The sequence below is a fragment of the Myotis myotis genome, unplaced genomic scaffold (genome assembly GCF_014108235.1).
Source record: "Myotis myotis isolate mMyoMyo1 unplaced genomic scaffold, mMyoMyo1.p scaffold_m19_p_3, whole genome shotgun sequence".
Lineage (NCBI taxonomy): Eukaryota > Metazoa > Chordata > Mammalia > Chiroptera > Vespertilionidae > Myotis > Myotis myotis.
This window is the reverse complement of record NW_023416335.1, coordinates 38,156,713-38,171,843: the sequence shown is the minus strand read 5'-3', so window position 1 is coordinate 38,171,843 and position 15,131 is coordinate 38,156,713. Positions and strand designations below refer to the sequence as shown.

The window sequence follows — 15,131 nt, the reverse complement described above, 5'->3', positions numbered from 1 at the left end:
AGAAATGCATTTTCTCACAGTTCTGGAAACTGGAAGTCCAAGGCTAGTGTGACAGCACTGTCAGTTCTTGGTAAGGGCTCTGGTCATGGCTTGCAGACAGCTGCCTTCTTTCCATACCTTCACAATGGAGAGAGAGAGAGAGAGAGAGAGAGAGAGAGAGAGAGAGAGAGAGAGAGAGGAGAGAGAGAGAGAGAGAGAGAGAGAGAGAGAGAGAGAGAGGATTTATTCTTATAAGATCACAGTCCTATCAGATTAGGGCTCCACCCTTATGCCCTCATTTAACTTTAATGATTCCCTAAAGACGCTATCTCCAGATGCAGTCACACTGGGGGTTAGGACTTCAAAATACAAATTTTGGCAGGGCACACAATTCGGTCCATAGCAACCTGTTATATATACATGTTTTTTATGAACCATGCTATACATGGATGAAATTCTGAAAGGTTTTGTCTCAAAATGTTTAAAGCAATGATTACCTCTGGGTAGTGAACATGCTTAGTTTCTACCATAATTATTTATAATTTGACAAATATTAAAATAAATGAATCCCGTGGGTGAGTAAATGGTAAGTTTTAGTAAAGCACTGGGAAAGGTGCAGTGTGCTCTTGTGCTAGCAGCTCACACTGCCTACACTCACAGAAGCAGCGTCAATCGAGCAGTGCGATCTCAGGAGACAGGAAATGGATCTAGGGATGACAGCAGACTGTTCCTTGAAAACATCAGCCCAGTTTGCTGTTGTGATCAAAATAAACGGCAAAGCCTTGGGCATCATTAAGAAGGATAGTAGAAATAAAATGTAAAACACCACCTACCCAAAGCCATTGTCCTGGGACCAGACCTGTTGAACCAAAGAAGTGTTCCAGAAGGCAGCCAAGCAGGTCTCTGCTTTTTTACCTTTTTCAAGACTATTACAACAATGCAAGAAACACTTATGAAGAGAACACCTTGAAATAATCAAGATCCAGCTTGTACTTTCCTAACTGTCTTAAGCTGACAGGTATTATGGCATTTTTCACTGACCACTTGTCATTGATTATACCGCCATCTCCCCTCTCCTCCTCCACTCCACGCCTGCCATCCCACCCATTCCCACGCCCCGGCACACACAGACACAAACAAGCAGGACCGTAGGCTCTTAGGGGCCAGATATCATATCACCTTCAACTCTTGTTCCCTTTGCAAATATTCAATGAATGATTATTAAATAAGAAATGTGATAAATCAAAGGATTTTCACAGCCAACAGGTTTTTAAATTACAAATAACTGTTTAGCCTGGGGAGAGTATAGGTGATTGGATAAAATTCTATACATACAGTAGTAAAGGCTGAGGACACATTGATGGTGTGTAGCAAATATTATAATAGCAGAACCATGAAAAAAAACTCCAAAGCTCTAAGGAGGTAAGGAAAAAAATAAATATTAATTTAAAATAGGTAAGATATCGCTATATTATTCTTAACATGGCACACACACAAAATTGAAAAGAAAGTTTGCTTTTGCCCCGTGTGACTTCCAGCAGTTTGCTTTCATTATTGCTCTTATCAGCTGCCAACAGGGTCCTAGCAGCTAGGCTGCTGTCAAAGTTATAACTGAGGGACTTCTTCCGCTTCAGGTACAATCGGCAGAAAGAGACATGGGGCAGGATAATCCCACAGCTCCTCAATTCTTCCACAGACATGATAAGAGAGGGGATGATTAGATGACTAGCTAGAAATAAAGCAGGCCAAGTCCTAGCCACTAAGGCAAGGCCCATCACAAACCTCCACAGACAAGGAAAAAGGAATTTACAAGCATTTCATCTCAGCTCAAGCCCCTCCTCTTGGAATACACCTGGGCTGGTGCCTTCAGGCCCTCTAGCAAACAGTGCCCTGTGAGACCTGTGAGCTTCCTCATCACTTCTGTACATCCAGCACACAAAAAAGCACTCAAGTAGTTTCCTGAATGAGGCAAACTAATACATTCAATTAATTAGAAAAAGGAGACTTTAGGAAAAATCTATACTCAGGAATAAAATCTATCCCAACTCAGCCTTGCCCTTCCATTGCAGTAGAATTACTCGTCAAAATTTAAGTGCAATTGCACTTGAAATTCGGTCAGTCCACAATTGCCACATAAGCCCATTTCCCAGAGGACTACCCACCATGGGGCTGATTCATGCCATTTAGATATAAAAAGAAGCTTCCTGTACAAGACTGCCTTACAAAGCCAAAGTCTGCACTCAGCACATCTGGTTTTTGCTTTAGAGCCAAATTTAATGTTGTAGACAGGCCTTTTCTTCACTGTGTAGTTCTCTATTGGCTTATTAATTTATACCTTGCCTTTAAACCCCAAAGGATTTAATGTGATTTACATGAATACATACAAAATAAGATTTAAAAATATTTTTAAAAGAAGATGAGAAAAAACAGACTATAATAAAACAGTAATGCAGGAAAAATAAAAAGCAAAGTTAAAGAGGAATATAAAAAAATCATTTGATAAAAATTAAGTAAAAAAGAAAAAATCATTTGAAAGTCTAATTATCTGTTAGAATTGGGTCATAAGTTTGGAACTAAGCTTTCTTTTTTCTTTTTCTTTTTAATCCTCACCCGAGTATATGTTTTTATTACTTTTAGAAAGAGAGAAAGAGAAAGAGAGAGAGAGATCAACTGGTTGCCTCCCATACCAGCAACCTAGGTATGTGCCCTGATCTGGAGTAGAATCTGCAACCAACCTTTTGATGTATGGGATAATGTTCCAACCTACTGAGCCATCTGGCCAGGGCCTAAGCTTTCTTTTACTAGTCAAATGAAGAGGTGGCTAAGATATATTTTCTGATATACTGCCTCGGGCAAGGGAAACAAAAGAAAAGTAAACAAATAGAACTACATCAAACAAAAAAGTCTTTGCACAGCAAAGGAAACCATCAACAAAATGAAAAGACAACCCACTGAATGGGAGAACATATTTACTGATACATCTGATAGGGGCTTAATATCCAAAATTTATAAACAACTTATAAAACTCAACACCAAAAAAAAAAAACCAACCTAAAAATCCAATTAACAAATGGACAAAGGACCTGAATAGACACTTCTCCAAAGAGGACACTCAGATGGCCAACAGGCATATGAAAAGATACTTAACATCACTAATCATCAGAGAAATGAAAATTAAAATCACAATGAGATATAACCCCACACTTGTCAGAAGTGGCTGTCATCAATAAATCAACAAACAAGTGCTGGCAAAGATGTGGAGAAAAGGGAACCCTCATGCACTGTTGGTGGGAGTGCAGATTGGTGCAGCCACTGTGGAAAGCAGTATGGAGTTACCTCAAAAAATTAAAAATGGAACTGTCTTATGACCTAGCAATTCCACTTTGGGGAACATATCCAAAGAAACCTAAAACATTAATTTGAAAGAATATATGCACCCCTATGTGCATTGCAGCATTATTGACAATAGCCAAGATTTGAAAGCAGCCCAAGTGCCCATCAGTAGATGAGTGGATAAAAAAGCTGTGGTACAGCCCTAGCTGGTTTGGCTCAGTGAATAGAGTGTTAGCCCATGGACTGAAGGGTGACAGGTTCTATTCCAGTCAGGGAGACGTACCTCCGGTTGCAGGCTCGATCCCGGCCCTGGTCAGGGCGCCTGTGGGAGGCAACAATCGAAGTGTCTCTCTCACATCAATGTTTCTCTGTCTCTCCCCCTCCCTTCCACTTCTTCTAAAAATCAATGGAAAAATATCCTTGGGTGAAGATTAACAACAACAAAAAAAGCTGTGGTACATTTACACATGGAATACTATTCAGCCATAAAAAAAGAAGGAAATCTTACCTTTTGCAACAGCACGGATAGACCTGGAGACCATTATGCTAAATAAAATAAGCCAGTCAGAGAAAAACAAGTACCATATGATTTCACTCCTATGTGGAATCTAATGAACAAAATAAACTAACAAAATAGAAACAGGCTCATAGAGAACAGACTGACAGAGGGGAGGGGGATTGTGGCGCTGGGTGAAAAGGGTGAAGGGATTAAACAAAATAAATCCAAAACTCACGGACACAGACAACAGTATGATGATTACCAGAGGAAAAGGGGAAGGGGAGGCAATAAATGGCAATAAATGGTGATGGGAGGAGACTTGACTTAGGTGGTGAACACACACTACAATATACAGATGATGTGTTATAGAATTGTACACCTGAAACCTATATATTTTATTAACCAATGTAACCTCAATAAATTCAATAAGAAAAAATAAAATTAAAAAAAAGAGTGAACCCTTGGGTAGAAGTGTCCCAGGAGAGAACAACAAGGCAGCCTCAAAGGCTGGAGCAAAGTGAGGAATGAGGAGAGAGTGAGAAGTAAATGAAGAGCAGGAGGAGGAGGTGGAGGAGGAGGAGGAAGGCATGCTGGGGACAGACCTCGAGGCCACTGTAAGGATGCTGGATCTGATCTGAGCAGAGAGAAAACCATCTGACTTTCCTTTTCAAAGGAAGGCCACTGTCTGCCACGTGGAAAAGAGGTCATAGGGTCAAGGCCAGAAGCAGGGAGACCAGTTCCGAGGGTGCATCTTTCACATGTACGAATGCTCATACAGCTTTCCCGACCTGCTGATGCAGGCGAGGGCAGTGGGCAGAGAGCATCTGACCCAAACACACAGGAGCAATGTCCCCAAATCCAGTCCAGAGCACCAACAAAGCCCCCGAAAGGTTACTGTTTCCTCGTGCAGTAAAACAAAAAGAAAAACAAGCCGTCTCTCAAAGGTGGGTTAACTAAAGACAAGTTAGCGTGGCCGGAGGGAGCAGACGCTAGTGGGAGAGGCGTTGCCATCGCTAGTCAAGCCATCCCAAGGCTGTCATGGTTATGGATCACACTAATGGGACAGACTGTAATGAGCTAGTCCTTCTCATTTCTGATCCCAGTTATTCTCAAAAGCCCATTCCTAAATACATTAGGGTTTAAAATATTTAATAGTTAATACAGCACCACTTAAATCCCATACCCACACATAACACTGCTTTCCAAAATGCATCTGATGCTCCAGTGATGTGATCCTTTTCTTCCTCCCAAGTATTTAGAGAGCTCAAGTCACATAAGCCCCTCCACAAAACACACCCTCGTAGGGGGCCCTGCAAGGCTGGGGCGACCCAATCTGATCCCGAGAGTCATACGGCACACCAGCACTCCCTTTCAATCTCAGAGGGCAGCCCAATAACCAGGAAAGGTTTGGGGTTTCGGCACACCTCGCCCTCACCATACTGAGTAACTGCTGGCTAGACTCACCCACAGCAACTCTCACATGTTCTATTCTTACTCATTTTGACAAAAACTGTGATAAGAACAGAAGGAAAAATGGCAAGGCATCCTGAGGGAGGAGGAGAGCCATATGTAGCTTCCTCATGAGCCTGGAATTTGTTGGAAGGCGGTAGCGAGGCACACCCATCTGTGACCTGACACCTTCTTGAGCATTGTAAAGGGAGTAAAACATTGCATCCAAAAATAGTATATATATAGTTGGATGTAAAATAATAAAGCTATATTTGTCTTACACCCATTACAGTTTCTTTCTAGCTCCCCTTGAATGACTCCCCCGAATCAAAGAACTAACCTCAAGCCATTAGTAAGAAAAACCTGGCCAAGTAGAAGATTAAGATGTAAAGGGACTGAACAATTCTCTACCATTTGAAGAGGGTTCAATATCTAATGCCCTAAATATACACTTTACCAAGTATTATTTCTGGGACGGTACCAAGATCATGTAAGCTCATAATGCTAACTTAGAAAACTGTTCTGCAATCAAATATCTGACTCCAGCTTTTCTCTGTGTGCCTTTAGCTTTAATACCTAACATTCTCACACATACCAATGGGCACCTCCTCATTTACACTGAAGGCCACTAATGACCCATTAATACCACACAAACTATACATATATAGAAATAAATATAGTTGCTTTACAAGTAAAGACTAGGTTTTTTTTTTAATACTACCAAACTACTTATAAATTAAGCAAAACAGCATTTACCAGACAGTAGGAAATCAATAGTTCTGAATCTTCTTTTGTCCAATTGTATGCTGTATATTCAAGGGCATTATTCTCTCCTGGCTGTTTGCACATATAAGCACAGTTTCTTTCAAAAACGGTGCGGATGCCTTTAAACAGAATCACACTAGTAGTGCAACCCATCCCCGAGGTGTGGATGCTCAGATTTCTAGCAGTCTCTACTCCATTTCCACATCATCTTCCTTGGCTCTTCAGAGCAGGCTCCCACTGTACCGTCTTCATGACAGGCAGCTGCCGGCACCGGAACAGAAGGGAAGCTCCGAGCTGTAGCACTAGAATCTCCTCCTGCCCAACAGCCTGGCAAAAAAAAAAAAAATCCAGGCTCCGAGTGTAAAACAGGAGGGGTGGTGCAAACGCAAGATGACACACCTCAGATGCACCAAAATCTTTAAAGTATCGCTTTTTCCAGTGGATTGCTTCACTGTTAATACCAAAAAGCAAATAAGCAGATTTGCATGTGGTTCCTGGGAAACTGCCGGCTCCTGTGATTTGCTCGGGTTGTTCTGAACCTCAGAACCTGCCCAAAATGAAAAAGATGGGACCAGACAGCCACTCTGCTGCAGATACCGCTGGAAGGCACAAAGAATGTTCATCTGCCGCAAGAAATCACACTCCCAGAATGCTTAGCCCAGCATCTATATTAGCAAAGATCTCTTTCCTTGACCTAAATATGCTGTTTGTTTAATCCTGCATCAGCAAGGAACAGAGAAGCAAAAGCCGGGGGGGGGGGGGGGGTGCGGGGGGGGGAGTCCAAAAACGAGTGAAATCACTAAGATGACTGCTGCTATGGAAACATGTGTAAGCCCACTTCAAACAACCATTTGCCTGTGTGGGTAATAGCTTGCTGACAGCAAACCACAAGGGAATACAAAACTGCTGTGTCGATCTTGACTTCTGTCCACTTCTACTCTTTGCTGGAGAGAGGGCTAGCAAGTTTACACTGCTTAAAAGGATTCTCCCATCTCTGGTGCCCAAAGATGCAGATGAGAACATGGATAAAGAGTATGCAAATGAGAACATGGATAAAGAGTATGCAAATGAGAACATGGATACAGGGTTACCTGGTCCTTCTTTCTGAAGCAGCACACCTCAGTATGCAATGGTAAATACACACTCAAGTCCCACAGACAACAAGGTTATAATTGTTGTGCATCAGTAACCCAGATGCTTCCACTGCAGACTGAACTCACTGACATACAACCTTATGTATATCTTTGGGGATGGCTAATTAGAGAAGCTTGTCATTAATAAATACTAGGTTGACTCTTGCCATTTTCCTTCTAAAAAATGAAGGGAGAAGTACGTAAAAAGACACAGGTCAACCCCTTCCACCTATGCCATGCATCTGGAAAGAAGTGATTGCTCTTTTAAGAGCTATTCTAATAGCCTTCCTTATTTTATAAGGCAATGAGGGTTTCTCATTTTCTATCTATAGATTTCGAAGTTAGAGTGGATTGGAATGACTGAGTACCTACGGTCAGTAACAGAAACCTGTGGAATGTAGTCAAAGCAGCTCTTTTGAAAACACCATGCAGGCGGTCACATAACCCCCAAATGTGTTTCCTATGGCTGGTTACCGATTAGGCTCCACAGATAAGCAAAGATCTAGGCTTTGTCTATCTCCTGCATTTTTATGCAAAAATCTAATAGCCACAGGAGATCAAAGGAGTAGAGATAATGGCCACATGAAAAAAACAGAGGAATTATATGTTACCTAGAATGTTCTGCTTCAGAATGGTAACTCTGTTATACAGAGCAACAGTGTTCAAGATTACACCCAAGACCTAATATCAGAAGATATAATCTTCATGCAACATCACAATGCTGGCATATAAATATATGGAAACACATCTACACAGAAACTGAACACTAGAGACTATAAAACACTAAACACATAGGGTAAATTGTCTGTTTTGGAAATTCAGAAAATTCACCAATTAACCTACCTTCTATATTACAAGAGAACCCATTTACAATAGTTCATTGAATATAAATAAAGATGGTACCTAGAAATTAAAAACTTAATGTATTATTATTACCCATTTTACACATCCTGGGTGTAAAAGCTAGGGAACATTATCTGAGATGCAAAAGATTATGTTTGAACTTACAGAGCAGTATAAATGATAACCAAGCAAATTTGAAGCTATTGGTATATATCTGATTTACTTTAAAAGCTCTACGTTAATATTTAAAACAATGGGACAGGATGGAACAATTTTCTAACAATCATTCAGAGGAAAAGGAAATGTTTCCTAGAGATGCATTAATAAGTATTTCAGCAACTGTACCAATTTTAAATACTAATCATTTTCAAACCAACAAAATTTGTGGGCAAGAAAAACATCAGAAACTATTTAGAGCAAAGGATTCAACAAGGCCAAAAAGTGGGTTTCATGCTAATAGGAGCATGACAAAATAAATCACTCAAAATGTGTGTTTGGTTTTGCTGATTTTTCTGCATCAGAATGATCTTAGATTGGTCTAAAATGATAATGAGCATGAATTCCATCAGGGGACAGGAACGGATGAATGCTATCTATTGACAACCAGTTCAGTCCCCTACAAAGCACATATTTCAATTTAGAGATCACGTTTACTCTCACATCTTTAAATATTATCTTTAATTTATACAACTCCCAAGACTTGATGTCCCCCCTTCACTCCCTTATGAGATCCAAGCCCATGTCTTCCTCTCCTAATGCTCCCATCACCACACACTCTCAGATGGTCCAACTCAACCATCTTGTAGTATGACAAACTAGTACAGCCACACAATGGAATATTATTCAGCCATTAAAGGGAATAAAGTGCTGATACATGTTACAATATGGATGAATATGAAAAATGTCATGCTTAGTGAAAGAAGCCAGTCACAAATGAACTCGTATTATACGCTTCTATTTCAATGAAATGTCCTCAACCGGCAAATCCAGAGATTATAAATAGATTAGTGGTTTCCAGCAACTGAGGGAGGAGGAAATAAGGGCTGGCTGCTAATGGATACAGAGTTTCTTTCAGGAATAATGAAAATGTTCAGAAATTAGACAGTGTTTCTAACATCTACATTATCTATACACAATATGTAGTCTATGAATATACTAAAAACCACTGGATTGAACACTTTTAAAAGGTGATCTCACTTATTTATGGAATATAATGAACAACATAAATTGATGAACAAAAACAGATCCAGAGACAGAGAAGCATCAATCAGACCATCAAACCTCAGAGGGAAGGTAGGGGAGGGTGGGGGTAAGGGGGAGAGATCAACCAAAGGACTTGTATGCATCATATAAACCTAACCAACGGACACAGACACCAGGGGGGTAAGGGCATGAGTGGGGGGGGGGGGCGCAATGGGGGGCATAAGGACACATATGTAATACCTTAATCAATAAAGAAAAAATAAAAATAAAAAAGAAATTAAAAAAAATAAAAGGTGAATGTTATGGTGTGTGAATGTAATAAAAACCTGACTCCATTTTTGGTGTTTCACTGCTGAGAGCTTTTATGTCGCTCCCTCTCTCTTCCCCTCTGTCCCACATCTGCGCACGCTGAGAGGAAGTTCCAGGTGCTTCCCTCCTGTAGTGCCAGCAGGAAAGTCAAACCACTCACCCAGCCTCACCCCTCACCACCACGAAACCCCCAAGCCAGTCTCCTTTCCCTGCTCTTTTAAGCCATTTTAGGACCTGCTTGGGAACATCCCTGCTCTTCCAAGAGAGTTTCATTGCATGAGTAACAAACTTTTGGACAGGGGGTGTGTGTCTGTGTGGTATCATTAGTCTCAACATCCAAAGAAAATGTTGGGACTAGATCTATCCAGTTTCTGTGGTGGCCCCAACAGTGAATAAAGCTGTTATTAAAAATGGTAGGGGGGGTGGGGGGAAATCTACTCTACCCACCTCATAAGATTGTCAAGTTCAAATATGATAGATAACGGGCAAGAATTCAACCAAAAATTGCTATAAACATGTATGTAGCTATTGTTTTCTACTTCACAAAGGATTTACTGAGTAACTCAAAACGGCCTCTTTGCTTAATGAATTTAACAATCTCTGAGTGTTGATTTGGCCCCACTTTCTCAGGGATACACTCAGCAAGTAACATGGGAGGTGCCTGCCTTGGGGGCACGCATTTTAGACCAGGCATAATGGCCCCTTGCTGTACAGACCACCAGAAAGCCTGTACAAAGAATAAGTCGAGGGTAAGATTTGCCGGCCCACTCAGTGGTTGCAGCACACCTCAGCCATTTAGTCACAGAGACCTTAGCAAATAGGTCTGAAGCTCTGAGCCCCCACAAGGCGTGTTTGCCTAGAGATGCTCCCATCTTCAGCTCTTCCTCTGCCAATGTCTTTCTGTTTTAAATATCAACTAAGGGTCAGACTCGTTTGGTAAATTTGCTGACTACTCTCCCAGGATAATGTGGGTAAAAACGAATCTGACGCGACCCCTAAAAATCTAGAACTACAAACGAAAAGTAATATTGTATCTCAAACAGATATGTCTTCTGTCTAGGTTAGACCTTGGGTCCTACCTTAGGAAGCCAGGATGGAAGTGAAATTCTGTCCGTTCTGCAGTGGCTGAAATGAAGACCTCACGTTAAGATAGTACATCACACATGATATAGCCACACTCACAAAACCCAAATGAATAGAGCTGGTGTAGAACTCAATCTAACATGTCACTTATTCTATTTAAGTCCTACGATGATGGCCAGTCCATATGAACAGCTTATTCTCACCCCTGACAGTACATATTTTATATATTAATGTAGTGAATTCTGCTGAATAAAAATACCTGATGTAAGGTGGCCTGTCAATACCCTATCCATTTTATATTCAACCAGTATAATCAAAAGTAAGTAAAGTGTCTAACATAGGGCCTAGTATACTAATATACCACATGCTCAATAAATGTTGGTCTCCCTTCCCCCTTTTAACTTGAATTAAATATTTTTCTTCCTTAACATTAAGAGTAAAGAGTGGCATAATTCAAGGATATGAGAATTTCAGATCTAATAAAGTCAAACTACAAAATACTTCTATTGATAAAAATGGTTAAAACAGGGAAATGCTGTATTAGTGGGGGAGGGAGTTAAGATGATGAAGAAGTAGAGCTTTCAGCAATGATCATTAGAATGTATTTTTTAATAAGGGAAATTAAGGAAGTATTATTAAATAAGGACGTTTAAAAAGATAAGGAAAAGGGGAACTCTTCTATCATTGTGTATTTCAAGAATATAAACCTCAAATTTTGATGAGGGGAATAGGATGGATAGACTTATGCATATCTAAATGTATCCATCATTTATCATCCCCACCTCAAAACACTTTGAAATGCCAGGGCCAGTGGCATCTCTAAGTGAACAGAGATGACGGGTAGCCCTAGAGGACTTTGGTACAGACAGGAGTCTTAGACCCCTAGGAGAGCTAAAGTTTGTATCCCCGTCTACCCCTGTAGTGAAGCAATTTAACTTTGCTAAAAAGCATATCTCTAAAGTCATGAGCACATAAAATACTGAAGTCAGGTCTACTGCTAACACAGTGGTAGTTAAATGTTCTCAAAAGTAGAGAACGCAAAGTTACACAGGTGTCTCCATGTTGGTGCTGGAATACAGGGAGGCAACCAGCCCCTGTGGGGTGCTCTGACGCCTGGCACGAGCACTGGGTGAGACCAAGTAAAGGGAGTGGCAGCAACAAAGTGGGCTGCACAGAACTGAGGGGGGGTGGTCTTCCCGAGGTGCTCAGTCTTACAAAAGTAAGGAGAATCCTTCCCTTTTTTTGGCATTAGACCAAGTTAAAAGCTTTTAAAATAAAACAGCTCTCCTAAGGGAAGAAAAGTTCGGGTTAGGAAAACCACCTTACTTACTGGTAGGAATGTAAATGGTGCAGCGGAGTTTGGTGATTCCTCACAAATTAAACAGAGAATTACCACGTGATCCACCAAGTCCACTTCTGGGTAGGTACCCAAAAGAATGGAAAGCGGAGTTTTGAAAGATATTTGTACCCATGATCACAACAGCATTATTCACAATAGCCAAAAAGGACACAACTTCAATGTCCATCGAAAGATGAGTAGATAAACAGAATGTGGTATCTACATACAATGGATATCATTCAGCCTTGAAAAGGAAGGACACTTTGATACATGCTACCACATGGATAAACTTTTCAGGACATTATGCTAAGTGAATAAGCCAGTCACAAAAGAACAGATACTATATAAGTCTATTTACATGTTACCTACAATAGATAAGTTCACAGAGAAAAAAAAGTAGAAGGGTGGTTACCAGGGCCTGGAAGGAGGGAGAAATGAAAATAGGGAGTTGTTTTTAATAGATATAGAGATTGTTTCAGAAGATGAAAAAAGTGTAAAGTTACTTAACACCACTGAACGATATAAATTATAAATTTCATGTAATGTAAATCTTACCACAATAACAACAGAAAGAAAGAAAGAAAAAAAGAAAGAAAAGAAAAGAAAAGAAAAGAAAAGAAAAGAAAAGAAAAGAGGGAGGGAAGGAGGGAAGGGAGGGAGGGAGGGAAGGAGGGAAGGGAGGAAGGGAGGAAGGGAGGGAGAGAGGGGAGGGAGGGAGGGAGGGAGGGAGGGAGGGAGGGAGGGAGGGAGGGAGGGAGGGAGGAAATCCACTTACTGGGCACAGCTTTACTATGACTCCCAGGAACAAGTGATGTAAAATAACAGAAAACCAGGAGAGTAACTAGTCTTTTCTCCCTTTCTCTCCCCCTACCCCTCATAAAGGGCAGATTAGCCCAAGGAATTGGCTTCATAATATTTATTTTCCTCATAACTATTTCTAATATTTATATTAGATTAACTTATGTGCTATAGTTTACATAATTATAACTAATAAGTATTTCATCATTCTGCCTGGTAATGCACTTGTTTAAAAAAACAACAACACCTTTGAACTGTGTACCATCACAGAAAAAAGATAGCTGAGATTTAAATTCCTGATTCATAGGCAACTTCCACTTCTTTCATTGGAGCTATAAAATGAACAAACCAACAGCATTTATCCAATTTATCCCTCAGCTGCAGGGAATGTCAGAACTTCAATTACTGTTATGAGAGGTCATGAAACAAAATCACGGTTTCTGAGGGAGCTCAGTTCTTTGAAGAGAAAACAATAAATCCATAACTGCTGATTCTATGTCAAATATGAGGAGTTACCCAAAGAGGCCACCTATCTGCAAAGCTTTACATTCCGTACAACCATCTGTAGGGGAGGAGCAGAGTGCAGGGAGCTGATGGCACAGAGATCGAAATGAATACTGTTAGCGCCTATGTCCAACGGAAAACAAGACACTAAGTGAAAAAGCAAGGAAGCTGAGCAAGCTCACAAAAGCATAATGAAATCAGAGCTCACAATGACCTCTTCTTGGCCTCCGCCAGCCTCTTCAAGGAAATTCTATTTTAGGAAGACACATCTGAAAAGATCACTTAGCAACAAGGTACACTGTCTTTAAACAATAGAAGAGGTACACAGCATAATTCATGTGCAAATGCACCCATGAAATGGTTTATGTGCTTCAAATATGGAGTTAAGGCTGCAGGAAAAATGTTCTTTCACGTGAAGAGAGACTGATATTCAAATTCTATACCTCAAGAACTTGTATATTACCTTTTAGCATTTTAAATTTTTTCCTCTCATTGTGTCAGTAGAGAAATATCATCTCCATGTGGAGAAGGAAAGGAAATAAATAAAAAGGAAAGCATAAACATGAAATTTAGTTTGCCAGTTTAAAAACTATTACAATATAGTCAAATTTTCAATTAGATGAATGAAAAAGTAGTAAGATATAGATACTACAGTAGTTACCTACAGTAGTTACCTCTCCAAAAAACAGAGGAGGGAAAATGCAATCTTTAAAAATATCCTTATGGTTTAAAAAAAAAAAAAAAGCACAGTGAAAAGACACAAAATAAATTATGTACTCCTTTGTCCAGGCTTCCAGTCAGGTCAGAAGGAACTAGATGTATCACATGTCCCCACTTATGGAGGCTCACAAGACTCCCTTCTCTCCCTGACTCTTTACCAAGTTTTCATTTCTTTTTACAACAACACAAGTTCAGAACGATTGTAAGATTCTCTTTATAAACAGCCTATGGCTTTACTATAACTGTGTTTTAAAAGGATGGTTACTTCACCCAAACATTCCCTGATGCATAAGTAGATTTCACTAGGTCAGAGAAGTGGGAAACGATTTGGGGAAACCACTCTCCATATAAGAATCGGACAGATTACAGACATTGCCATCCGTCCATGCCAACTAAAAACAGACAGGACCCAAAGAAGATATACAAATGGCCAAGAAGCAAATGAAAAGCACTGGAGAAATGCAAATCAAAAGGATGAGATAGCACTTCGTATCTCCTCGGATGGCTAAGATAAAAAAGATAGACAGTAAGTGTTGCTGTGGATGTGAAGAAATGGATCATTCGTATACACCTGGTGGGGGTGTAAAATAGGGGTTTATTTTGAAGAACAGTCTTATTGATGCTCCTCAGATGGTTAAACATAGAGTTACCATATGATAAAGCAATTCCACTCCTAGCTATACACCCAAGAGAGTTGAAATTTTTGTCCATACAAAAATTTGTACATGAATGTTCTTAACAGTATTATTCATAATGGCCAAAAAAGTAGAAACCCAAATGCCCATTAACTGATGAATAATTAAACAAAATGTGGTATATCCATATAATGGAATTATTATTCAGAAATAAAAGAAATGAAGTATTGATACATGCTACAACATGGATGAACCTTGAAAACGTGAAATGAAAGAAGTCAGTCACAAATGACCACGTATTATATGATTCTCTTGATATAAAATGTCCCGTATAAGCAGATCTATGGAGACAGAAGACAGATTAGTGGTTGCCTATGGCTAGGGCACTAAGTAGGGTGGAATTGGGCAGTGACAGCTAAGGAGTACAGGGTTCTTTGATGGCTAATAGAAATGTTGATTATAGTGATGAATGCACAACTGTGAAATACTGAAAACCACTGGATTGCACACTTTAAACAGGTAAATTGTATAATATCTGA

General features: G+C 40.0%; 1 protein-coding gene across 19 annotated transcripts in view; it reads right to left on the bottom strand.

The window, feature by feature from the left end:
• DOCK9 (dedicator of cytokinesis 9) overlaps positions 1 to 15,131 on the bottom strand; it is a 262,250-nt gene that overhangs the window by 185,256 nt on the left and 61,863 nt on the right. For 10 of the 19 annotated variants that reach the window (XM_036301865.1, XM_036301867.1, XM_036301872.1 and 7 more), the window contains exon 1: positions 6,017 to 6,352. The exons of 5 other annotated variants lie outside the window; for them this stretch is intronic. In XM_036301865.1, the coding sequence (XP_036157758.1) occupies positions 6,017 to 6,178 (162 nt within the window). In that variant the 5' untranslated portion in view covers positions 6,179 to 6,352. Of the gene's footprint in view, positions 1 to 6,016; positions 6,353 to 15,131 lie in introns of those variants that run through there. 4 more of the 19 variants (XM_036301870.1, XM_036301877.1, XM_036301879.1 and 1 more) reach the window with 2 other exon arrangements.